Raw genomic sequence first — 27,413 nt, 5'->3', positions numbered from 1 at the left:
TTAATAAGCATTTATTTGGCTCATAGGACTGTGCGTTCGTGATTTAGATTTGGCTCTTCTGGGTTCTTCAACCTTATGCTGGACTTATGCACATGCCTGTGCTCAGATAGTTGTTGGCCTCCAATGGGATGACTGGTAGAAATTGAATCTGCTCAACAAGTCTCCTATCTCAAAGCAGACTAGCCCAGGAGTGTTCTGAGGGCAATGGTAGAAATAGTAGCATGTAAGTAGAAATAGGCAAATGTTTCTTTGAGGTTCTGCTTATGTCATTTGGTCACATCTCCATAGCTAAAGCAAATCAGGTAGTTTAGCTTAGATTCAGTGTGGGAAAATAATTGGAGTGAACATAGGAGTGATGACATAATAGAACTGTTTTTGCAAACTATCACATTTGGGAAATTGAATCCCTAGTGTTCATAGAAAAGATTTCTAGAGGTCCTTTTGGTCTCATTTGTTATGGCATTATATGTTTTAGTGATTCAAATTTTACCTCTAGTTTTATATTCTAATGAGCTTGAATCAGAAAGGTTTTAATAAATTTTATCAAAGATATTAAAATTTTCCACTATGCAGTGGTAATAGTGATAGTCATTAGATATTTCTAGGAGGTGTAAAATGCATCTATAACACATGTGATTTTACTGTCTCAAAGATACATCCAAAGATTTTGGAATTTAAAAATAAAGGTCGGAGCAGAATATGGATAATACCAAATATTCTACTTTAATATTGTTGAGTAAACTTATCTTTTTAGTTATTTTTTTCAGAAATAATATATGTATCAAAATTAAGTAAATCATGATTATTTGTTTCATTTTGTTTTTATTTAGTAAAGTAAATAACAAGTAAATAAGCATAAATTTGTTCTCCTTTGTTGATCAAACTGTATATCCTTTGGCTTTTCACCATGAATTTAATTTAGTTTATTGTACCTAGTTCAGTGCAAAATCCGTAATTTCGGACAGCTGTATTATTTTCCTAGAATCCTTAACTATACAGTGATTTCCTTTTGGAGACCCCCTAGTGGGCCATTTTCTTGGGGTTGCTGTCTAGCCTATTACAGTCTCTGAACATAAGGTATAGTATCCTAAACATAAAATAGCTGGTGATCTATTCTCAATTTCTTTTTCAATTTGTGCAATTTTCCAGTTACTTTATGCTTTTCATTCCCCATTACAAAATTATGTACTAATTATATTTTTTAAGAACATAACCATGATTCTTAAGTAGTTATATAAATATTAAAATATACACCTTGATAAAAATAAGATAATGATAATAGTGTTTTAAAGGAAAAAGGTCTTGCTTCATTGTTTCAATTATCCATTTATTTTTCCTGTTTAAAATATGAATCATTGGGGCGCCTGGGTGGCACAGCGGTTGAGCGTCTGCCTTCGGCTCAGGGCGTGATCCCGGCGTTATGGGATCGAGCCCCACATCAGGCTCTTCTGCTATGAGCCTGCTTCTTCCTCTCCCACTCCCCCTGCTTGTGTTCCCTCTCTTGCTGGCTGTCTCTATCTCCATCAAATAAATAAATTAAATTAAAAAAATAAAATAAAATATGAATCATTGTCAATAAAGTGTAGACCACTAATGTCTTATGAAATTCATTTGAAAAATAAGTAACTGATGCTATCAATATCTGAAATTAATTAGATAGTATTCTCTATTTAAAATGCACAAATTCAGGGATTATAAAACATATAGATTTCATTGTTTTCTTTAAGCAATTTTCAAGTACTTTGACTTTATATTGGTAAATGTTTAACAACTAGCTTTACTAAATAAAGAAAGAGAAAGAAAGAAAGAAAGAAAGAAAGAGAAAGAAAGAAAAGAAAAGAAAAGAAAAAGAAAGAGAGAAAGAAAGAAAGAAAGAAAGAAAGAAAGAAAGAAAGAAAGAAAGAAAGAAGGGGAGTGTGGGGAGGGGGAGAGAAGAGGAGAGGAGAGGAGAGGAAGGGAAGGGAAGGGAAGAAAAGGGAAGAAAAAGAAAAGAAAGCCAGCCAGCCTTAGTTTGGAGAATACAAAGTTGAAGATACCAATGTGACATCATGAATGCCAAGTTGGAAAAAGATGTGTACAGTCCTCCCTTTGAGCCAATTATGAACAGTCTCTCTTAGCAGGCTTAAGTACCCCTCAGTCCTTGAATATCTTGTCTCACTATTTTCAGATAATATAACAATATCTTCGGCTTATTCTTGTAGATCTTCGACAGGCACTGGGACTAAGTAGGGTACATTACAGGAACGACAGTGAACCGGAGACTGGTATTCCCTGTAGGTAAATCCCACTCTACATGAGCCAGAGACTTAGGTCAGAATCAGTGTACTTGCCAAACATAAAGGTGCTGAGGTATAACAATGAGGATGGAGACCGAGATGATACAGAGAAAATAGTTTTTGAAAATAAGATCCAAGATACTGAGTGGCACATTTCTGGGCTAATCCTCTACATGCAGTTTGAGGTCATACAGAGAAGGTAAAAGCGGGGGGTGGGGGGTGGGAGAGAAATATTGTGAGCCAGATTCCAAAGGTTTTAATGTCTGAATGAGAGCAAACAGGAAGTCTGAATATGAAGTACACGTAAGATAGAAGTGGTATCTCATATGTGCTTCACTGAGACAAATTCTTTTGTAGGAGGAAATAGGATAAAACTTTTGCAAACGGAGAAATGAGGAAACCTACACTAGCTCCATCTTTGCTGGTGCTTAAAAACTTTCACTTGAAAGGCATACTAAGCGAGCAGTATCATTGAGGTCTATCTAGGTTAAGAAGACATTGGAACTTTTAGAAAAGAGGTAAAGATATTGGAGGTTTGATAAAATGTTCAAGAGGGTGAAGAATGATGTGCAATTGGAATATATTAGAGGTTATGTAGAGCATCATGGAGTATAAATCAAAGTGAAGAAAGTTGGACTTGGGAGCCTGGAACTTGTGGCCTTAAATAAATGGGCATTGGTATATGGGTTTAGAGCTGATGGTGTCTTAAAGTTAAGCAACCTGTCATCTCTAAGATGATGTTTGGAGCATCCATGCAACTGTCCTCTCCTGCAGTTAATGACCACTGGACTGGAGGAAGGGCAATCCCATTGGAAACATTAGGTATTCAGGTGACCATCCTTTCTGGAAATGATGAGGAATGATCTAGAAATGAACAACGAAGAAAGAAAGTTCATAGATACTAACGTTCCTGCATTGTGAGCATCAGAATGCCCCTATTTTTCATCCAAAAGTATTTCCTCTTTTTAACACACAACTTCCATGAAATTGATATCTAACAAGAAATATGAAAAGTTTTTAATGTACATGTAAGTGTATCCAACTAATTATATGGGAAATATAGTTTTCAATATAGTATTTCATAAAGATAGTAACTGGAAATTTTAGTAGAAACTTTTGATTAGTCTGTAAGGGTAAAACATCAGACATTATGACAAGTGATACCAACATAAGTTGTTTTAACCCATTCCCTACTTACATAATTTTTCACTTGTAGAGTAGGCTATAAAGATTAATCAAAATTTCTTTGGCAGTGCCAATTTTCAGGTTAGCATTTGAATTCAAAGAGGAGATATTGAAATTCTGATCAGTATGTACTAAGCCTACAGTTTAACCTGAGTTGCTGCTGATTTAACTATGATGCAATAATGACAGCTTTCTCACTGAGAGGAGCCATTGATAACTATACCCATGCCATGGACACTGCTCTTCTGACCTCATCACCAAAGAGTAAAATAATACTACGGCAGGGAATTTGTAGAGCAAGAACTCTTTTCTGTGAACAATAAAATATCAAAATTAATGTGTAGGCAATAAAGCCACATATTCGTGAATCCCTAGAACACCAAGGTGGCCATTCTCCTGCCTGCAGGCTCCTTCCATATTTTTTGAGGTAGAAACAATGATACAGGCTTTGCGTTTCTTCTCTGTCCCAACTGGACTGCACATCAGTCAAGCATACATCTACAAAGTTTACTTTTTAATCTTCTCCAAGGCTATTTTATTTAAATGGCAGCTATAAGTTCCAAGAGACAGTGGTCCGCAAACTGTTTTCACGCAGGTAGTCTTTCTTAAGGAATGAAGTAATAATGTTTTATCTTCTTTTATACTCTGTGGAATCATTAAAATCAGGGGACATGTCTTTTTTCACTTTTTATACCTAAGTGTAAACATCTTGCTTAATAGAGTGCTAATTACAGGCATTCAATAAATGTATGTTCGTCTTCTGCTGATGTGGCAGCACCTAAGGAAGACAAAAAAGTCTTCTCTTCGTATAGTTTTCTTATTCTCCCATTCCCTAACACCAGACAAGAATCAGAACGAGACATAACTTGTTATAGTCAATAAAACCCAATAAACATAGTGCTCAAATTTGCAATGACTAAAAATAAGGTACGGCACCAGCCCTCTACGCAGTTTGTATTCTAGTGTTCTGTAGCTACATATGTAACTCTAATAAATCCAGGAGTCCATGTGACTCCATTTTTGCATAAGTATTTTTTTTAAAGAGCATTCAATTAGATCAATTATCAACACTAATACTTCGGAAAAATCCATTTCTTCCTTCCCCAATTTGCATTCATTATGAACTACTCCACACATTCACATTCCACACTCCGAAACCCCTGTTGTAAGCTTGGAGACTTGTTTTCTCACTCCTTCCTTTCTTTCTTTAACACATTTGTTAGATAGAATGGCCTCCCTCCCAGCAAGCAAAAGGACAATAACTGAAAGTAAAAATAAAGAGAAAATGAAGAAGTCGGTGAACACTCAATTTTTTGTATCGACTATTTTAAAAATTCCTCTTGTTATTTGATCAGCCTCCTCAACTAGATCACCAAAATAAGCATAAAAACACAGGATAGTCTTCTCCAGTAGATTTTTTTTTTTACAGTACGTATGAACAAAGTAGGCAAAACTTTATATTTCACTATATTCATAATTCTAAGAGCAAGTTTTGAGACAAATATTTCCACTGTGCTGTTAATTTCTTACAACATTCATCCAATGTTTTTGAAAGTAAAGGGCAAACCCCTTGTGCATTTGGTGTCATGTTTTGAGTGATATATCTTTGCAAAAATATTCTAGAATAATATATACCTCCAAGAGTAGTGTGAAATGTAATTAAACCCAAAAGAATAATTTCCATTTTTTTTTTTTTTACTTTTCAGAACTTTATTTAGTTTCCAGGACCAGATAATGAGTACTGTAAATTTCGAGGCTTTTGACTTCAATCCCAACAACAGTATTTCACCTTCATAACTTTTATTGATTTTTACTGGAATGTCAATTGTCTTCATGGTTTGCTGGTTATGTCTTCAAGTCACAATTGTCCTGCTCTGTTTTATTCTTGTGCATTTTTCCAGCAAGTGTGTTTGGTGTCTTCTCCCTGAAGAATCTTATTCCACTCTTCAAGGACCTTTGCCTCTTCCAGAAGGGCTTTTTCCTCCTCCTGAAGAGCCCTGTTTTCTTCTCTAAGAGCCTTGTTCGCCTCACGAAGAGCCTGTTCCTCCTTCCACAGAGCCTGTTCTTCCATCTGTAGTGCTATTCCTTCTTTCATCGGGGCTTGTTCCTCCATTTTTATTGCTCTCTCCTGGTGTTGCAAGGCTTTTATCTCCTCACGGAGAGACGTTATTTCTTTCTGAAGAGCTTTTGCCTCATTCTGGAAGGCCTTCTCCTGTTCTCTGAGAGCCTTGATCTGAGCTTCCCGGGCTTGATTCCGTTGCCAATAAGACTTTCTTTCTGTGTTCAAAGCATTAATTTTTTCCCCTGCTGGTTTTTGGCTCTCCAAAATCATATTTTTAAACTTCCATAGGGCCTCATTTTGCTGTCTCAAGGATTGATTTACCTCCCGGATCAACTGGTTGGCCATTTGGAAGAGTTTGTTTTCTTGCCGAAGAGCTTTATTTTCTCCCCAAAGGGACTTGTTTTCTTTTCTGAGAGCCTTGTTCTCGTCCCTGGCCACCTTATTGTCTCTCTGAAGATTTTTTTCCACCTCATGAGACTCATGTTTGAGCTTATTTTGATCTTGGGTGCAAGAGAAAAAAGAGGAAAACAAGTGCAATATTTTGTCTCTATTTATCCACTTTGATTGAGAGACAACCATTATTTCTTAGTGTTTTATCTGAGCAAAATATATACACTCCAAGTGTTCTGGGTTAGGCCGAAGGTGAACTAATGGTATTTACAACAAAAAATGGTCCTAAATTTGTTGCGAATTTGTTCATATAGAATCGGTTGTTGTGCTGACTTGTACAGGTAATATAGCAGGGATCTAAACAAGGATCAGTCAGGCCCACTGCAGGAGAAAAACAGTCAAAATATGAAGGCAATTCAGTAGCTTGACTATTAGGTTGGTGTAACCAAGTTTAAATCTCAACACATGTAAATTGCAAATTAATAATTCTAGGATACATATTGAATATTGATCAAGGTTAACATATTGAATTGTTTGTGTTAAACTGAGTTAAGCTCTGAGTTAAAGTACTTCTACCAAGCTATTACTCTTCTTCTACTCTGTTAATTATTTATAATTATATTACTGGTTATTGATGTGGAAAAATATGTATTTATATAAACATTTCTGGCTTTGTAAGAATTAGAAAACATTTTTCAAAGAAGTTATACTCCGTAATTTTACCATATTTACTTAGATAGTTAGTAGTGTTATCAGATATTTAAACAGACATTCATGCTTACATTTCTGTGGTCTCTGAGTTCCCAGCAAGGCTGATTCCTTTTAATACTAGAAAACAACTAGGCAACATTTTATGTCATCTATAGTGATGTCATATAGTGTTGACACTAACGAGATAATGGGTGCTATATATAGTGTTTGGTTGTTTTTTTAGTCTGTTTTTTAGGAAAAATGTAAATTACAATGTAAGGTTATATTTAATGCTTTTCTGTATTATTAAATCAATATGTATATAGTCTTTGCTTTGATGTAAGTTATTATAATTAATTTCAAACATTGAGTTTGTTATTAGCAAAGTAATTTTATTTTATCCTAGAATTGACTAATATTAGGAAACACTATACAATCAAAGGTGAAAGTATTTTAAATGATTTTAAGATCACTGGTGAATAATTAGAACTGAAGGAAATAGCACTAGCAGCATTTTAATTCTAGTAATCTTATCTAAGATAAATTTTATATTATTCAACATAAGTTCACTGCTAGAACATAAAGCAAAAGATTGTAATTTTTTGAAATGTAAACTTTGGATGAAATATTAAAATATTAAAATGTTTGTATTTACATACATGTCATGCTTTAACTATTTATACTTATAAATGTATAAGGTTTAAATTGGAAAATCAAGTATATAATAACATGTGTAAGACAAAACCACTCACATCTGATTAAGATTTGCCAATTTATTCACTGTACCAGATTTCTCAGTAGCTGCTTACATTATATCTGTTTAACAAGGTTGAAGAAAAGTAATTTTTTCTCACACATTTCTAACTCTATATTTAACTTAAAAATAGTAAAACATAATAACAAGGAATGAAATTTAATGTAAAATTAAGAAAATCCATGTGAAGATTTTCAATTTCTTTGTTTTTAACTTGATGAGAGTGAAATATCCCTTTGATCATCTCTATCTATAATTGAATCGAGAAGGTATTTTATGTGATTATGTACCAGCTTCTTCTTTATATTACTGTTTCTGCTCTTTTGCTATTGCTACCATGGTAGCTAAAGATTCAGAAAGAGTTCCAAAAGACAAAGAGCTCTGGACATTCTGTATTGGAATGAATAACTTTTGAGGTTTAAGGGCAAACTAAGAAAGAAGAAAAAAATCTCTGTAGCCCTGATCTGTTGAATAAATTGAATTCATAATTTAAAACTTGTTCTCAAATTAACTACAAACCCAGATGGTTTCATCGGTGAATTCTTCCAAATGTTTAAGAAAGAAATACTATTAATATATCCATGAATCTTTTCAGATGATAGAAAAAAAATGAACAACTCTTTGTTTTGAGAACACATCACCTTACATAAAAATCTTACAAGGAGATTACAAGACAGAAAAACTATAGCCTAAAATATCTCATAAACACAGTTGCAAAAATCCTAAACAAAAGATAAGCACACAAAGTTCAATGATACATAAAATAAATTGTATATTATCACCAAACTGGGTTTAATTCATGAATGTAAGATTCAGTTAACACTGGGAAATCAATTAATGTAATTCACTACGTTTACAGAACAAAGGAAAAAACTTTCAGTTTGTACCCAGATGAGAAAAGTAATGTCAGGAAATTCAGAGAATAGCGTTTGATAAAACTCAACACAGGTTCATGATTAAAAACAAAAACCAAGCCAACAATTATCATCACCAACAATATTCTCTTAGTGTAATAGGAGTAGAAAAGAACTTAATTCAGTTATAAATTTAAAACAAAACAAAACAAACAAACAAAAACCTGCAGAGGCATACCAGATGATGAAATACCAATAGATCAGGAATATTCAGGATCACAAGCTCTGAGACGCGTGAGGTGATAACAATGAAGCCCTAAAATCTCTTAAATTGTTCCTAATCTTAAATTTTGTGTTCCACAAGTGATTTGAGCTCCCAAGATTGGGAAACTAGCACAAAGAAGACACAGAACAAGTTGGAATGAAGCATGATAAACATGATGTCATTGGGGTTTTGTGGAACCATTCCCAGTTAGCATCGTAATAGTCTGAATTGTGTTCCCTTCAAATTCATGTTGAAGTCCAAACCCTCAGTACTTCAGAATGTGAATATATTTGGAGAGAAGGCTGTAAAGAAGCAATTAAGTTAAAATGAGGTCATTGTGTGGGTCCTAATCAACATGACTGTGTCTTTACAAGAAAAGGAAATTTGTGTATAAGAAAGACAGAGAAGGAAGAGAAAAGACTACCATGTCCAAGCCTCAGAAGAAATGAACATCTTAATCTTGAACTTCTAGCCTCCAGGACTGTGAGAAAATAGGTTTCTGTTGTTTAAGCCACCCAATCAATGGGACTTTGTTATGGCAGCCCTAGCAAACTAGTAAAAACATCCTTCTTCTCTGCTTAAGTTTTGGAAGGAAAAAAAAATGGAAGATATTGACCGCCAACTGAGTGATTTTGGCCCTCTTACATTACCATTTTGCACAGTTTTCTAATTTCTAATTTCTCTTTGAGTCTGTGGTTTCTGACACCCAGTTCTATATTCATTTTGGTCTCTAGCTAGGAACCCAGTATTTACACTGCCTTTTGAGTGAGCATTTTCAGTCATGCACCACAATGGCTCCTTATTCTGTTGCCTCTTATGGAACTGTTTACAGTTAAGAAATCGGCCTCCTAGGGGGGTTTCTTTCTCATGTGAAATTAACCAATTTAGAACCAACTTGAGTTTCTGTGGTCTTTGCACTGGCTAGAAGACTCAGGGTATGCCCTGTTCACAGTTTCCTTCTTGACTGGGAATATTAAAAAAAAGATTTGGGGCTGCTAATCTAGCCTGACCCATATGACCTTTGTATTCACATTTTAAAGCTAGAACCTCTCTAGTATTGTGAAGTACACACAAACTTTAGCTGGCACATGATATAAAAGTAGCAAATATTCTGTAAATCAAATTTTAAAATATCTTTAAAGATGTAAAGTTCTCTTGCTTCATCTCTGCCTACTTAGGAAATGCTGAACTTGTGAAGTAAGCAATGAAAGTATGCATGCTGAAGCCACCTGAACTGACTATAAATACTGGTTGTTAGCTTGCAGGATCACAAGCAATCTAGCTTTTGCAGAGGGTAGCCATGAAGTCTCCATGTCTTTTGCTTGCTAGACCCCAGCAACCAGCCTTTACTTATCAGACCCCAATGGTCGGGTTCTGCTTGCTGTTAAGCCCCAGGAGGTCTGTCTTGCAGAGCACTGTAGACCACCTGGGGTGCTACAAGGTGGTCCCTTGTAAGCTTTCTCTGAGGTCCAAGCTACTTTGCCAAGTTTATAGATGTCCAGCACTTATTGTAAAGTCTAGGCATCTTTTCTTAAGGTGATGCCTTTACCCAAGGCCCTGCAGTCACCACAGAACTGGCTTGAACATCCTGCACAGACCTCAGAAATGAAAAACAACAACAACAACAACAACAACAACAACAGAAACCCTGCAACTGTAAAAATATCAGCTGGATAAACATAAGTCTCTTCCAGGTTTAAAATACCTTGCCCACAAAGTAAAATCCAAGGCCTAATGCCATTTATCCTGTACACATGGGTAGCCTTAATCACTTCCTTAAATTTCTTTTTTGTTTTATGTTTTAGAATGTCTAAAGAGAATATCAAAGTTTCAGGTCTCTGAAATTAACTCCTCAAAACTGCGGATATACCAGGGAGGGGATGGAACCTTGTAAAGCATAAACTTCTCAGGAAATCATTTAATAGTAGATACCTCCTGTGGGTAAGAAAAGTTATACAAATTTGAGTTAATCAGCCCACCTACCCAAGGCAGAATGAGTAAAGTGGTGTTGAGGGGTCAGAAAATACAGTAATTGAGAACCTTCCAATAGATATGAAAAGAAATGTCCCTTCTCACCCCCGAGAAGTAACAAGTGAACAGAGAACTACCATTGGGGAAAACTGTTGATGGAACGGCATGCAGGAACAGGTATGAGAGGCTTCAGTTCTGTAAGAATAGGGGATTAAGGATAAATAATGCAACCCTAAGAAGTTTAGGGCAGTAGCCAGAAAATCAGGAAACTTGGAAGTAAGATTTAAATTTGCCAGACCAGGCAACGACAGACTTTTGGTGTATCTGTTTGAAAAGGTCAACATTGACTTTGATTGTGGAGATCAGTTAGGATATGTTCCAATTTAAATATCACTTTCAACCTTAAAATTCCATTATTGCCTTAAAAAATGACAATCAAAGCCAGTAACAAGCAAAAACAACTGTTAATTTTAACTTGCATTCAAAGAACATTTCCTAAAGTTACGAAAACAAAATACAATCACCACAATGGTTTGTTTAAGTTAAGCGACTATCTAATTACTTTATGGAAAATTACCTTCCTTCCTTAAAACACTGTGAGGCTGCCAAATCTACTCCTCTTGTAGTGAGGAGCCTCATGCTATTTAGCTTCCGGGCTCCATCTGCATCTGTCTGCATCTGCTTTCATCCTCCTCAAACTCTTCTCAAAAGGAGCACAGAGAATCTGCAATTCATGTCAGGGCACCCAGCCAGATTAGAAGCTGCCAAATATCAACATCAGGTTTTGTGAGAAAAATTAAGTTACTTAAGCCTTCTCTCTAGCACAGCAATAATGTTGGATGAAAGGTTATGCAGTTGGAATCTCTATTTCTACCCTGCTGGGAAAAGATAATTTGGAAGTGAAAATGTGAGGTTATGATGTGATTTGGACATTTTATGGTGACCTAACCTTTTCAACTGCTATTCTTACTGTGTCTGGTTATCATGTTAGTGATTTTTTTTTTTTTACTGTTTTTCTGCAGTTGTCACACTGCAACATGGAAGGTAGAATGTGAATAGCTTCACATATTAGATTTTTAAAGGGTTTTGTGGTTCTCTGCACATCTTCAATAATTCTTTATTCTGATCAGCAAAAGTACTGATATGCATGCATTTTCATTCTTGTTATTTTCTTCCCAATAAATGATTTGGCGCTGATTTATGATAGCAATATTTAAAATTTGAGAATGAAAGCAATAGGAAACCTCAAGGGCCAGATATTGAATGGGACATTTGATTAATATTTTCAATATTAATTTTGCTCATCAGTAAATGTAATAATGATAGCATATCCTCAGGCTTACTTTGAGGTTTAAACAAATTAATATATGTAAAAAGTTAATAATAGCTAGTGATGAATAAAATTATTTGCAGTTATATTAATTATATTAATGCATATTTTGAATTCCAAATAAAAATTAAAAACAGTAACAACAGCAGAAGTATTTTAAATGTTTGTCATAAAGGTAGGAACAAAATGAAATTCTAAATATAAATATCTATCTATCTATCTGTAAAATCTAAAAACAAAATATTTCTGTTACGTTCTCAAAGTCACTTGGTTACTATGAAAAGGCAGAACTCCAGATTTTGGGCTACAAATATGTGAGTGTTTTATGTTATGAATTTTCACAGATCAAATGGATATCAGAATCTTAGAAATCTTGGATGAACTTTTTCAGACTGCACTGGGTGGAGCATGATTTTTGTTTTCTTGAATACTAGGTATAATTAGCTGATACCTCCAAAGTACTTCATCATTGTATATTTGAGTATACGCATGATTTTTATAAGATGTCCCAGAAAAGAGGACTGATACAGTTTAAGATATAATAAAATTAGAGCAGATATACAGACATGCTGTAAACCGAGTGGCCTACTTGCTGAATAAAAAAAGGCCTTATTTTATGTATGAGTGTAAGCAATAAATTATCACAGGCAGTAAGGGAGTTGATTTGGTAACTTTATCACTCAGGATCTTCCGTAGGTCCTTAACTGTGTATGTGTGTGAATGTTGTGTGCATTTTCCTTTTTCCTTACGTATACCAAAGAACAGTTTTCATGCCTTATTTACTTTCTAAAGAAACGTTTTTGAATTTTTTGAGAGCTTGACTACAGGATACTTTCATCATTTGTTCAGCTTTCTCTAAAAAAATATGTAGTTAAGAAGAGATCTTAAACTATTTCTAGCAGGTCACATTGTCAATATTAATATATCTCATTTAATGAGCCTTAGATCATAGATCTATGGCCCACAAGATCAGAAGACTGAAATTATAGAATGGGTATCTCAAAGTCTCAATCAAAAGAGAGAAGAGACATAAAGATTTTGAGATAAACTATTGCAAACACTTCTCCATATTCTTTCTAAATCATTTCTATCCCACAAATTCTTATAATGCAAAAGGCAGAAAGACAGGTTCATTTTAGTCTTGTTTATTATTAGGTCCCATGTCTCCACTGATTTTTCATAATGGGCAACTGCACCAATTGGTGCTGCCCTGTGCTTTTAAAAAATCAAGTTTTCATATTTAATGTTAATGAAATGTAGCCTAAAAGCTAAAAGTGAGGTGTACAAAAGGACTGTTATTCTAAAGTAATTGGTTAGGGTAATTTAAATAATAAAGGAAATTAATTATGTAAATGTCCAGCTCTTCTCCCCATTCAGCCTTGATGAGCTTCAGCAGAGAATAGGAAAAGTTGTGCATCTTTTTTTTCCCTTCATACCCTATGAGAATAATATTCACTAGCTCAATGAAACCGATGCATTTCTGAAAATAAATATGCTGTAACATATATTGTATAGAACAGAATATATGAGTCTAACATATTTATAAAAGCAACATAGATATTAAAGGTTGAAAGAATAGAGGTATAACTTTAACAATAGAGAAATGGTTTATAACTCAGAGTAATAATAAGAAAGTGCCTTTTTATAGCATCTAGCATAGCTTGAAGGGAATTTAGAGATAATTGAATCCACCATCTTCACTTCAGATAGAGATGCTGATGTGGAGAAAAGGCTAAGCCTCATGCCTAAGGCCGTATAAATGGTTAGCAGCAGACCCTTCGCCAGATTCAAAGTATTTGACGTGGAGAACAGTCATAGCTAACTTCAGTTTGAGTGATACAGTTGTTTTATTTCTTCTTAAATAGTGAAAATTCTGCTACGAATTTTTATGATTTAAGGACAAAAAGGCATTTCAGTAAGCCAGATAAAATATAATTCTATAATTGCTTAAGCAACCCATGAATTCATTTCTCTATGTGATGTAAGGTCACAAAGTACTTGCTTGTGTTTGTAAAACTCCTGTAAAAATCCTTAGCCATGATTTACACATTCTCATATTTCTCTGAGGGAAGTAGAGAAGAAATAAAAGTAATTTTGAGCAGACCTACACTTGAGAATGACAGCTACAGGAGATGACGGAAAAGGAGAATGGAGGCAGTTTGTTTTGACTTCATGATGGGAGAAAACCTATTTTTTTCAGGAAGTCAAATCCACTAAAGAAATATATATTGTACTTAAATCAAAAGCACATAGAATATTCTTGGGGTGCCTGGGTGGCTCAGTTGGTTCAGTGTCTGACTTGTGATTTCGGCTCAGGTCATGATCTCAGTGTCCTGAGTTCAAGCCCTGCATGGGCCCCATGCTCAGTGTGGAGTCTGCTTGAGATTCTTTCTCCCTCTCCACCTGCCCTTCCTTCTGCTCATTCTCTTTCAAAAAAAAAAAAAAAGCATATAGAATTTTTTGAAGTGAATCAAATGTGATCCTTGTCTTTAAGTTATGAACAATTAATTGAGAGTATCAGGAAAAACATGAAGCAGAACATTAACCAAGAGCACTCTGAAAAACCACTGATAGAGTACATGGCACATAATTAGTGCTGAGCAGATATTCTCAGATACTAAATTGGAACGAGATAAACACCGTAATAATGATTGTAGGCTAACACAAGGAAAGAGGTATTTATGGTAGGGCTTGAATATATAGGTAGGATTTTAATTACTATAAGTTGACAGAATGAACACATGAAGGAAGCAATGTGAGAAAGACGAGGAAGACAAAAAAATAGTAGGCATTTCAGTAAGCAGAATTAAATATAATTTTAAAAGATCTCTTCCTTTACACTGATCATATACATTCATGTAAAGAATGCAGGTATGTCATCTCTTACCTGAAATGAACATTAAATTGGCCTAAATTCTTTAGTTTGTTTTCATTTCCTCTGTAAAATTGCTTTCATTTCAGAATTGTGCTTTTTTGATAATGTAGACCTAACTATGTAGTAATGGTCTTTAATACATACATGGTTATTGCTTTCCTTTCTCATGTTGCTTATTCTTACGTATGTTACCAACATTTACATTAGTCATGTCTTTAGAGATAAAGCATGACCTGTAAATTTCCAAGTTTGCTTTGTGACAGCCTGCTGAATGATATTAGACTAATTGTAAGCAAAGAAAATCAGCTCTTTCTTACCAAAAGACAGATTGCCTTAAGTAGAACAACAGTTACGAAAATCAAAAAAATAAAAGGCTCAACCCAACAGATGTTGCTGTTTCTGCCAAATATTGCTCTCTCTAAGCCCCAGTTCTGAAAAAGTGTGTAAGTTAATCAGCAGAATATAATTTTATTTACAAAATTCATATTGATAATCCCTCTCAGTGTAATTTAAATTCTTAGAAACATCTAATTGTTAATCTTGTTTAACACTATCTTAAATTCAAAAGTTATATGTGACCTTGTCTTTTTTAAATTCACTCATTGACAAAGAGACTTTTTTTCACTCTTTAATTAAATTGGTTGCAGTATTTTGTTGTGACCATATTGTTGTTGTTGTTGTTATTGTTTGAGTAGACTCAAATGAGTTTTTTGACATTGAAGTGTCTCTTTCGGGACGCCTGGGTGGTTCAGTTGGTTAAGCGTCTGCCTCTGGCTCAGGTCATGATCCCAGGGTCCTGGGATTGAGTCCTGTATCTAGCTCCCTGCTCAGTGGGGAGCCTGCTTCTTCCTCTGCCTGCTGTTTCTCCTGCTTGTGCTCACTCTCTCTCCCTCTCTAACAAATAAATGAAGTGTCTCTTTCATGGAAAAAAAAGTCACAGGCCCTATGTATACCTGTCTTTCCCTTAAAAACTTGTACAAGTTACCTATTCTGTATACATATAAGTATGGTATAGGCATAGGTATAGATATGGATTGATATCAATTTATATATATATTTGAAAATGTCCCTATGTATACATATATATTTGGATATATTTGGTGTACATTTATGTGCATATTAAGGAGGGTTAGTGCTGTGATGCAGTGTGGTGTTCAAATCATGCTTTATTGAAATATATGTTAGTATAATTTCAATGAAATAGTATTGAAAAGAATTATTAGACTTGGTTGAAAGTGATTGTAAGTTTAAGAAATTGAAGCAAGAATTGTACAGAATTAATTTGAAGAGTTTAATAAGTATTGGAAGAAAAATGTTACTGGAAGTTGATATTGAGCGAACAGATTTTTTGTTTTAAATTAAAAATGCTTAAAGTTAATTAATTAATTAATTTATTAATTAAAAATGCTTGACCAGGTGCATGAAGTAATCCTCTTGCAGGGAAGGAGAACCTACAGTGTGTGTGTGTGTGTGTGTGTGTGTGTGTATGTGTGTGTGTGTGTGTGTTTATGTGTATATGTATGTGTAATTATATAGAAATATTTAGGATTCTGTGTAATTCATTTTCATTATTTGAACATCTCTCTTGAACAACTGTGAGATGTCTGTTACTTTTCTGGAACCTGATTTTCCTAAGTGCCCTTCAGTCCTACTAGTTGGACTTCTCTAAGAGTTTTCTCCATCCTTGTATTTGGCCATTGCAAGGGTAGAACAAGGCAAGCTGCAACCTCAGTGAGGTAAAGTGGTTAAGAATAAGTGCCCTGCTCCCACAACTTTTATTCAACGTAGTATCAGAAGTCCTAGTCACAGCAATCAGACAAGAAAAAGAAGTAAGAGGCATCCATATTGGTAAATAAGTTAAACTGTCACCATTTGCAGACAATATGATACTATACATAGAAAACCTTAAAGATTGCGCACACACACACACACACACACACACACACACAAACGACTAGAAGAAACAAATTCAGTGAAGTGGCAGGATACAATATCTAAGGCCCAGAAATCAGTAGTGTTTCTATACACTAACAATGAAGTTGAAGAAAGAGAAATGAAAAACAAAAAGCTCACAAACAAACAAAAACACCATTTACAATTGCACCAAAAATAATAAAATACCTAGGAATAAACTTTACCAAAGAAGCAAAAGACCTATACTCTGACAACTATAAAACATTGATGAAAGATATTCAAGCTGATACAAACAAATCGAAAGATACACCATGCTCATGGATTGGAAAAATTAATATCGTCAAAATATCCATAATATCCAAGGCAATCTACAGATTCAGTGAAATCCCTATCAAAATATAAACAGCATTTTTCACAAAACCAGGACAAATAATTACTAAAATTTGTATGGAACCACAGAAGACCCTGAAAAGCCAAAGAAATCCTGAGAAAGAAGAACAGAACTGGAGGTATCATAATTCCAGATTCAAGTTATATTACAAAGTTATAGTAATCAAACAGTATGGTACTGGCAGGACAGTAGACATATAGATCAATAGAACAGAATAGAGACCTCAGAAATAAACCCACATTTATATGATCAATTAATCTATGACAAAGGAGGCAAAAATATACATGAATTATCTTCAATAAATGATGCTGGAAAATTGGACAGCTACATGCAAAAGAATGAAAGTGGACTATTTTCTAACACCAAACATAAAAATAAACTCAAAGTGAATTAAAGGTCTAAATGTAGGGCCTGAAGCCATAAAAATCCTAGAAGAGAACATAGGCAGTAATTACTCTGATGTTGGCCATAGCAATATTTTTCTAGATAGGTCTCCTAAAGCAAAAGAAACAAAAGCAAATATAAACTGTTTGGACTACATCAAAATAAAAAGCTTCTGCACAGCAAAGGAAATAATTAACCAAACAAAAAGACAACCTACTGCATGGGAGAAGATATTTGCAAATGATATATTTGATAAGGGGTTAATATCCAAAATATGTAAAAAACTCATACAACTCAACACCAAAAAACAGTCTGATAAAAAATGGGAAGAGAACCTGAATAGACATTCTTCCAAAGAAGACATACAGATGGCTATCAGACATATGAAAAGATGCTCAACATCAGTCATCATCAGGGAAGTGCAAATCAAAACTACAATGAGATACCACCTCATGCCTGTTAGATTGGCTAACATCAAGAAGACAAAAAACAAATGTCAGCAAAGATGTGGGAAAAAAGGAACCCTCTAGTGCTGTTGGTGGAAATGTAAATTGGCATAGCCTCTATGGAAAATAGTATGGAGGTTCCTCAAAAAGTTAAAAATAGAAATACCATATGATCCATTAATTCCACTACTGGGTATTTACCCAATGACAATGAAAACACTAACTCAAAAAGATACATGCACCCCTATGTTTATTGCATCATCATTTACAATAGGCAAGACATGGAAGCAAACTTGGTATCCATGAATAGATGAATGGATAAGGTATATATGCAATGGAATATCACACAACCATAAAAAAGGATGAGATCCTGCCATTTGAGACAACATGGATGGACCTACAGGGTATTATGCTAAGTGAAATAAGTCAGACTGAGAAAGACAAATACCATATGATTCCACTCATAAGTAGAATCTAAAAAAAAAAACAAACAAAAAAAAAACAAAAAGCACAATCAGCAGTATAAATACAGAGAACAAACTAATGGTTGCCAGAGCCAAGAGGGGTGGAGTTTGGGCAAATGCGTGGAGGGGAGAGAGAGATACAGGCCTCCAGTTATGAGAAGAGTAAGTCATGGGAATAAAAGGTAAATCATAAGGAATACGGTCAATGATACTGTGATAGCAATGTAATGGGACAGATGATAGCTATACTTGTGGTGAACATACCGTAATGTATAAATTTGTCAAGTCACTACATTTTATACCTGAAACTAATGTAACACTGTGGGTCGACTGCACTCAAAAATAAATAAATAAATAAAAGAAATGAAAAAAAATTAAAAGTAAATAAAAAAATAAAACAAGGAAACAAACTAAAAAATTAGATAAATAAATGCCCTGCTTTGATCCAGAGGAATCAAATTACTTTTATCCTCCCTCTTGTGAATGCAAAGCAAAGTTTAAGGAATTACATAGGAATGTAAAACTATATATATATTTTTTATTTCTCAGCAGTCTCCAGAGGTCTTTCAGCATGGCCTTATAAATTTCTTAGGACACAGTAGCTGCAGCAGAAGACTGAGCAGGGACAAGGGTGTGAAGAAATATGGCCACCAAAAGCCATTACCCTTTGAAACTGATCCAGCAAATAAGAATAGCTATGTGTTGGCTAATTGAATTTAAATTAAAAAAAAGAAAGAAAGAAAAAGAAAAAAGAATAGCTTGTGGAATATGCTTCTACCAAGAACATCCAAGAACTATAAGAAGCAGGCACTATAAGCTGAGTACCAGGAGTTGCTACCATGAGAGGAATGAAAGCTTAGTAATGATTCTGCATGCAGCCATCTCAGGAGCCATTACTGACAGCCACAATGGGGAAAAGTGCTGCCCATGAGGTCTCTCTCTAGTATCAGAAAATTAATGGTTTGAATAAGGAGATATTATTGCTCAGAAATCTCTGCACCACTGGCAATAAGGAAGGACTATCTCCTGAAAGAGATGGCCCACTTTTTTTTTTTAACTCCTGTGGCACTTAAATTATTTATTAGTATTATTTTATTGTTATTATTTTATTATTATTTTGCTTTATTCGATTCACAGATAATAAATAACAACTATTCAGAGAAAAATGTAAAACCCTTTTTTCCTTAGAAACCAGATATTTTGGATTCTTAAATACATAGACTTTTAAAACAATCTGAGACAGGAGAGAAAAAAAGACCTAGACTTTGAGGGTTGAGTTGATAGACCATACGGTCCAAGAAAAGATTTTATGAACTGTGATACACTGAGAAATAATAACAATTTCATGTTTTTATGTTTGATATGCACTAAAAGTACAAATATCAGATTATTTTAATTCAAATGTGTTTTAAACTTTATATGAAAAATATGTTTTTTAAGATTAAAATCTTTTCTAGAGGAAATTTTTACTTCTGGTTATGAAGAATAACTTACAGTAGACCAATCCTCCCACTAAGAACAACTGTAGAGGTTAGGTACAATTATTAAAAAACAAACAAAACAAAACAAATAAAAAAAACACAGCTGTTTGGAAGCTGTCGTAGAACAAAAAAACAGCCAGGATTAAGCTAATTTGAGTTTTAATTTCCCCATTTAGAGAATGGGACTAGTAGTTTATACTTTATAGAAAGTGATGATAATAATGCTAATGATTGCTTATATTTATGCAATACATACTTTATGTCAGGTATTGTAAGGAGTGTATTGATTGCTTTTGCCCAACAGTGCCATGTTACTATTACTATAATCTCTATTTTACAAATGGGAAAACATCAAATAAGTGTCCAAACCTGCACTTAAATATAATTTTCTCTGGCTCTAGGGATTTAGTGTTTAATCAGTTTGTCATGTAACCTATTTACATATAAAAATAAAATAGGTCAAGCATCTAATGAATTGCCTGGCTCACAGAAGTCCTCTATATCCACAATAAGCTTGTTCCTCCTTACATACCTAGCTCCTGGTGTTTCCTCTGCTCATCCCTTGTCCTGTAATTAATGCTCTTTACTCATTGGTTTTCAAGATTTGTCTTCTCATTTTATTTACATTTCTACATAAATATCACCTCCTCAAAAAGTTCATTCCTGGCTCCAGTAACTAAAATTGCCTCACTGTTATTTCCACCTCCTTACTTGCTTTATTTGCTTACTACACCAACCATCCCTTAATTTTATTATCATGTGCAAATATACAAATAAACACTAAATATATGATGTGTTTCCTTCACACACTGTTAACTCTATATGGTAGGAACATTCCTTTTTTGTTTTGTTTAATGTTATATGCTTCATACCTAGCACAGTTTGTTTTTTTTTTAAAGATTTTATTTATTTATCTGACAGAGATAGAGACAGCCCGCTAGAGAGGGAACACAAGCAGGGGGAGTGGGAGAGGAAGAAGCAGGCTCATAGCGGAGGAGCCTGATGTGGGGCTCGATCCCAAAACGCCGGGATCACGCCCTGAGCCGAAGGCAGACGCTTAACCGCTGTGCCACCCAGGCGCCCCCTAGCACAGTTTTTGATTTATAAAATGTTCAAAATATGTTTATTAAAGTAACAGTAACTACTGTCAAAAAATCCAGAAATAGCAAAATTAAAACTGTAGAGTCAAGAAAAATAGCATTTATTTATTAAGAGTTTATTGTGCATATAAGGACAGTTGATAAACTGGGAGATTTTAGATTCAAAATTTATTTGAAGCTCAGGGGTATGATGTTTCAGGATGGCTTATGAAGGGAAAATGAGGAAATTGTTTAACCTTTACAGTGATTCGTTACTATACTGGTGGCTTCCAGATGGCAGGTGATTGGCTAAAAGTGATTATTTTATACTATTTTTAGGAAGAGGACTTAAGGTTTTTTGTTTGTTTTTGATTATCAGAGGCATTTACAAGGAATAACCTAAATTAAGTCTCATGTTAATGAAATAAGCTAGATTCAGTTTTGCTTCTGTGCCTTAAATAGTTTTTTCTGCTCAGGGAATTTTTAAGCCCAGGCTCCATTTTGTATTAACACTACTTTTGTTATTCGAGTTATTATAAGTTGAATTAAGAAATTATGTATAAGAATAAATCATTATTTATTATTATTATTTATTGAATCATTATTTCCATTGAAATACTTTAGCACAGAATAAAATAATGGAAATACTATAAAGTATAATGGTTGTATTAGTCAAGGTTCTCCAGAGAACAGAACAAATAGAATATCTTAATTATAGGAATTTGCTCGTATGATTATGGAGGCTAGAAGTTCCATGATCTACTTACTGGCTATAAACTGGAGAACTAGGAAAGCTAGTGGTGTAATTCAGTCTGAGTCCAAAGGCCCTAGAACCAAAAACCAATATCTGAAGGCAGGAGAGGATGTATATGCCAACTTTCACAAAGAGAGCAAATTCTCCTTCCTTGTCTTTTTGTTCTATTCAGGCCCTCAGTGAACAGACTGAATGATGCCTACCTGTGTTGGTGAGGGTGATCTTTACTCAGTCTACTGAGTTTAATGCTAATCTCTTCTGGAAATATCCTCACAGATACACCCAGAAATAATGTGTTACCAGCTATCTGGGCATCCCTTAACTCAATCGAGTTGACACATAAAATTAACCAGTACAATGGTAATGTCATAAACTGTGAAAATATTGTAATTCAATTTCTAAACACAAATAGAGAAACTATAGATGTTAAAATTGTCTCAATCCTTTAGAGTTTTGAGTTGTTTTGTTTATTTGTTGGATCCCAAATAAAATAAATGATTACCATTCTTGTCACTCAATATATCATTTGCTTTTTGACTATACTAATTTATAAATGAGGAAACTAGTATTTTAAGTTGCTGAATTATTATGTGTACTTTAAAAGGTTTAATCAAAATTAAATTTATACCCATGTTATGGGTTTGAAATTTCTTTAATTTTGAAAAGTGCTACTGGGTATTTACCCCAAAGATACAGACGTAGTGAAGAAAAGGGCCATATGCACCCCAATGTTCATAGCAGCATTGTCCACAATAGCTAAATCATGGAAGGAGCCGAGATGCCCTTCAACAGATGACTGGATTAAGAAGTTGTGGTCCATATATACAATGGAATATTACTCAGCTATCAAAAAGAACGATTTCTCAACATTTGCTGCAACATGGTCGGCACTGGAGGAGATAATGCTAAGTGAAATAAGTCAAGCAGAGAAAGACAATTATCATATGGTTTCTCTCATCTATGGAACATAAGAACTAGGAAGATCGGTAGGAGAAGAAAGGGATAAAGTAAGGGGGGGTAATCAGAAGTGGAATGAAGCATGAGAGACTATGGACTCTGAGAAACAAACTGAGGGCTTCAGAGGGGAGGGGGGTGGGGGAATGGGATAGGCTGGTGAATGGGTAGTAAGGAGGGCATGTATTGCATGGTGCACTGGGTGTTATACGCAACTAATGAATCATTGAACTTTACATCAAAAACCAGGGATGTACTGTATGGTGACTAACATAATACAATTAAAAAATATTATTAGAAATAAAAAAAATAACAAATAATACCTTCATACAATAAAAAAACATATCTAAATATTTCATGACTAAAGCATATATTAAACATATATACTTTTTTTAGTTTTCTGCCTATTGTGTTATTCTATTATATATTCAAGACATATTGTGTCAATATAGCATTTTCTCTCTCCCATGGTTACAAAGTGTAGTTTGTTTGGAAGGGGACAGAAAACTGGGATCAAGTCACAAAGTCATTTTACCTGTCACAGACTAGGAACATACCACAGAGAGCAAAACTGATGGTACTGTGCATCTGTGCATTCAACATTTCATGGCTCAAAGCCACTAGACTCTTTTCTGCATGACCAACTGACTAATTGCTGTACTTGGCCTTTTCTATTCTCTTCAATTAATGCAATGCACAATTGCACATAGCAACAGAGTCACCCATACAGAACAGAATCTGGGCCAGAATTAGGCTCTAAATCCCAGAAGCACCTGTTACAAATATAAAGCATCCAGATGGTCCAGTCTTTGTGGGGAAGTGTCAAGCATTGACTTATCTGTCTTTCTTACTTTTGGTTTAAGGTCAAAAACATGATCTGTTGGAAGCAGGAAGCCAAATAAAAATAAGAAAAAAATACCTAGGATAAGTATAGAAACTTCTCAATTTGTTTATCTAAATCTTTATTGCCCAGTGGAGCTCATTGTTATCATTTTCTAAGCATACAAATGGGATTAGTCTATGATTACATGGCAGGCTTAAGTATAATTAGATAGATTTATTTAAACACAGCTGTAAATCATAAAAAAATGTGAAATATTTGATGATTGTAAATTCAGCAGTTTGTGTATTCAAACTTTAGTCTTCAATCAACTTTATTGTTCTGATTTTGTTTGAGATTCTAGAAAATGCAAACTATTACCTTAGCTTAACTCAGCTTTTTATTGTTTTCATTTATTTCAAGCATACAAGCAAAAAAAAAAAATAATGATGTTACATTATGATAGGTTTCAAGTGAATAGTAACTCTCTCACTGTTATAGTATTTAAATTGTACCTTTTTGTGCTTTTGTCACATGCATAATCCTTACAATAACAATTAAAACTTTAGTGAACCATTTAGCTATTTTGTATTATAAAAAAAGTTAATGTGATACATAAAAATTTTGCTCCTTCTCCCTGTCACATTCTACATGGTTTACCCTAAACTTCTCCTGTAATTAATATTTTGTGAAATTTACCTACAAGAGAACAAATTTATTTGCTGAAAATAACCACTCTGCCCATTTGTTAAAAACTGAGTAATTTGCAAATACTGCAGCCAACAGGATAAGTGATTTTTGTTTATTTTCCTGCTTATGCCAAAGCTCTAAGGAATTTTGTTACTAAAATGATCACACTAGCTGCCTCTTATTTCACAGTTCAAATGGACATGACACGTACGGTATATTCTACAGCTTTTATTCCAGATCGCAATTACCAATGGACATTAGTTCTTTTCCCCCTTTGATTTTTTTTTCTTATAAAGGAATACATTTTTAAAGACAGTAACGTCTGAATCATTCTTTATTTTCTTACCAAGATTAAGTGATGATAGTAGTTGTCACTGGACATTCAAATCCCAAATAGATACACTTTGTTATCATTTGGAAATGTTACATATTCTGCTGAAGTGTACTATAATTTTAAACAGTTGAATTAGAATATCTATGGATATCGAATTGTTTAGATTAATAGATTTTAAAAAAGATTTATTTACTTATTTTAGAGAGAGAGAATGTGTGAGGGAAAGGGCAGAGGAAGAGAGAAAATCCCAGGCAGACTCCCCACCGAGCTCAGAGCTGGACTGTTTCATAACCTGAAACCTCAGTTTCATAACCCTGACATCATGACCTGAGCTGAAATCAAGAGTCAGACACTCAACTGACTGAGCCACCCAAGATTTTTCACTTTATAAAACCATTATGTAAGAGCTCAAAAGATTAAAAAGCAGTTTACTTAAAAACATATAAAATGTATACCTATATGTACATATATGTAGGATATATGTAGAAATCTGTATATTCTTATAGAAAAAGAAAATAATTGTACTGAGGACTTAATGTTTCTCAGAATAAATTTATATAAGGTGCTCCAATTTCTAACCAGCATTTGTTTTGGTCACAATACCTTGTTTAATAATTGATTATAGGATAAGCAGTATACTTAAATGTGAACATTTAAAATCACATTAATAGTGAAACTATTTTAATATTATAGCAAAAATTATGGGACGCCTGGGTAGCTCAGTTGGTTAAGCCTCTGCCTTTGGCTCAGATCATGATCCCAGGGTCCTGGGATCGAGTCCCACATCGGGCTCCTTGCTCAGAGCGGAAGAGGGAGAAGGGAGAGGGAGAGAAGTGGGGAGTCTAGTTTTACCTCTGCCTGCCACTCTCCCTGCTTGTTCTCTCTCTCTCTAACAAATAAATAAATAAAATCTTTAAAAAATATTATAGCAAAAATTATAGAGCTTCTGCATTGAAAAATCAGATAAAATTTCTACTCAAGTAAAATCAAGAGTTTATTTTAATTTTATTCTGAAAGATAATGTGCAAATAGTACTTATTTATGAGCTGGACATACATGCTAACCTCACTCTAAAATAACAGAAATAGAAATAATCTTATGTATATTGCTTGGTACTTGTCAAAAATGAGAATGGAAAATAGAAATTTGGCTTCGCAAACTACCTACCTATCAAAGAAGGAGGGAGACAGCCAACTACCACTTCCAGCAATGACAGTAGGTTTTATTCCCAAATTTCTGCTGGAAATAACTAGAAAAGCTACATAAAATATATTAAGGTATATTTGAAGGAATCAAGGAAGTAGAATTTAGGAAGAAGTTACAGACCAGAATCTTTGAAAGGGACCAGGACTACACAGGAGAATGAGGCATTTAAAACGTGTCTATTTGTGAAAGCATGGCTGAAAAGATGAAAAGCTGAGCATAACTTTAAATACGTTTGATTTGGGAAAAAGGCTATACTATGAACTTAAATAAACCAGTCTATTTAGGGACTGAAGACTAATTTTGACACATCTCAAGTTCTCTGTGGATTAAAGTGATCTGGTATTGTTAGTGTCCATAGCCTACTTGTCTGGAATCCAGTGAAATGCTTTCTGGAGAAAGATAACATTACACAGAGCATCCTCAAATTATATCTAACATTTTCGCAGTATCTAGTGTTGATATAAAAAATTACTAGATGCAAGATTGATTGTATGATGAAAGACAAGAAGACCAACAAATAATTAAAAAAATATAGAAGCAAGTCAGGTGATATCAATAACATTTACAAAATTAAAAAAAAATAATTTTGCTTGATATGACTAAGGAATTAAAAGGTAATATCAAGAATTTTGGCAGAAAACTAGTAACCATAAAAAAAATGAAAATCTAAAATAAAGTACCTAATTATGGGTTTATCAATGGATTCGACAGCACTGAATATATATTATCATACTGATATATACAGTCAGCTCTCACTATTTGCAGATCTCATATTTGTGAATTCACCTACTTGGTAAAACTTCTGTGTAACGCCAAAATCAATACTCTCAGTGTTTTCACCATCTTGCATGGACATGTGCTCGTGCAAAATGGTGAAGACTTTGAATCGCCCGTGCACACATTCCCAGGTGAGCTCAAACAAGACAGCGCTCTGCAAGAAGGCTGTGATATGCCATATGGAGAAAATACATGTTAGGCTTCATACGGGCATATATTGTCGTACTGTTAGTCATGAGATTATTGTTAATGATTCAGTAGCGTATACTAAATAAGGTGTCTTTAAGCAGAAACATGCATAAAACAAAGTTATTTATCAGTTAGTTGATGAAAATGTTTTTAGGAATCCAGCCCTGTATTTCCGTAAGACCAGTGATTCGGTATTTACTAATTCAGTGTCCACAGCACCTTTATATTGAGCCTAACTATCTTGAGTAACAATAATTGACTGTATTACAGAAGAAAATTTCCAAAATAAGCACAGAGAGACAAAAAGTTACAGTATTCAGTAAATCAGGATGGCATTAAAGAAGAAGAGGAAGAAGGAGGAGGAGGAGGCGGGGGGCGGGGGGAAGAGCAAGTGAGAGAAAAAGGGAGGGAGGAAAAGAAAGAGAAAGGGAAGAAGAAGGGGAGGATTGGAGGGTGGGAGGGAAGGAGAAAGAAAGAAGAGAAGAAAAAGAAAAAGAAAAGAAAAGAAAAAAGAAAGGAGAGAGAGAGAAAAGGAGACGGAAAGAACGAAAGGGAGAAGGAGAGAAAGGGAGAAAGAAAGAAAGGGAGGGAGGGAAGGAAGGAAGAGAGGGAGGGAGGGAAGGAAGAAAAAAAAGAAAAAGAAAAACAGTATGGAGATCCTCAAAAACTTAAAACTAGAACCACCATATGATCCAGCAGTCTTACTTACTTCTGGGTATATATCCAAAAGAATTGAAAATGGAATCTGAAAGAGTATTGGCGCACTCATGTTCATTGAAGCATCATTCACAATAGCCAAGATATTTGAAGCAAACTAAGTGTTCAACAAATGAATAAAGAAAATGCTGTATATACATACAATGGAATATTATTTAGCC

At 34.3% G+C, this 27,413-nt stretch overlaps 1 protein-coding gene across 1 annotated transcript; it reads right to left on the bottom strand.

Moving 5' to 3' along the window:
• Positions 1-5,167: 5,167 nt before the first annotated feature.
• Positions 5,168-6,102, bottom strand: LOC103659151 (coiled-coil domain-containing protein 70-like). Its single transcript, XM_008686633.1, has one exon. It carries the CDS (start codon positions 6,100-6,102, stop codon positions 5,341-5,343), a length of 762 nt encoding a protein of 253 aa, XP_008684855.1. The 3' UTR covers positions 5,168-5,340.
• Between the last annotated feature and the right edge of the window lie 21,311 nt (positions 6,103-27,413).

This window comes from Ursus maritimus, unplaced genomic scaffold (genome assembly GCF_017311325.1).
Source record: "Ursus maritimus isolate PB19 unplaced genomic scaffold, ASM1731132v1 scaffold_10, whole genome shotgun sequence".
Lineage (NCBI taxonomy): Eukaryota > Metazoa > Chordata > Mammalia > Carnivora > Ursidae > Ursus > Ursus maritimus.
The sequence above is the reverse complement of the archived record's forward strand: the minus strand, read 5'-3'. Positions and strand labels throughout refer to the sequence as shown.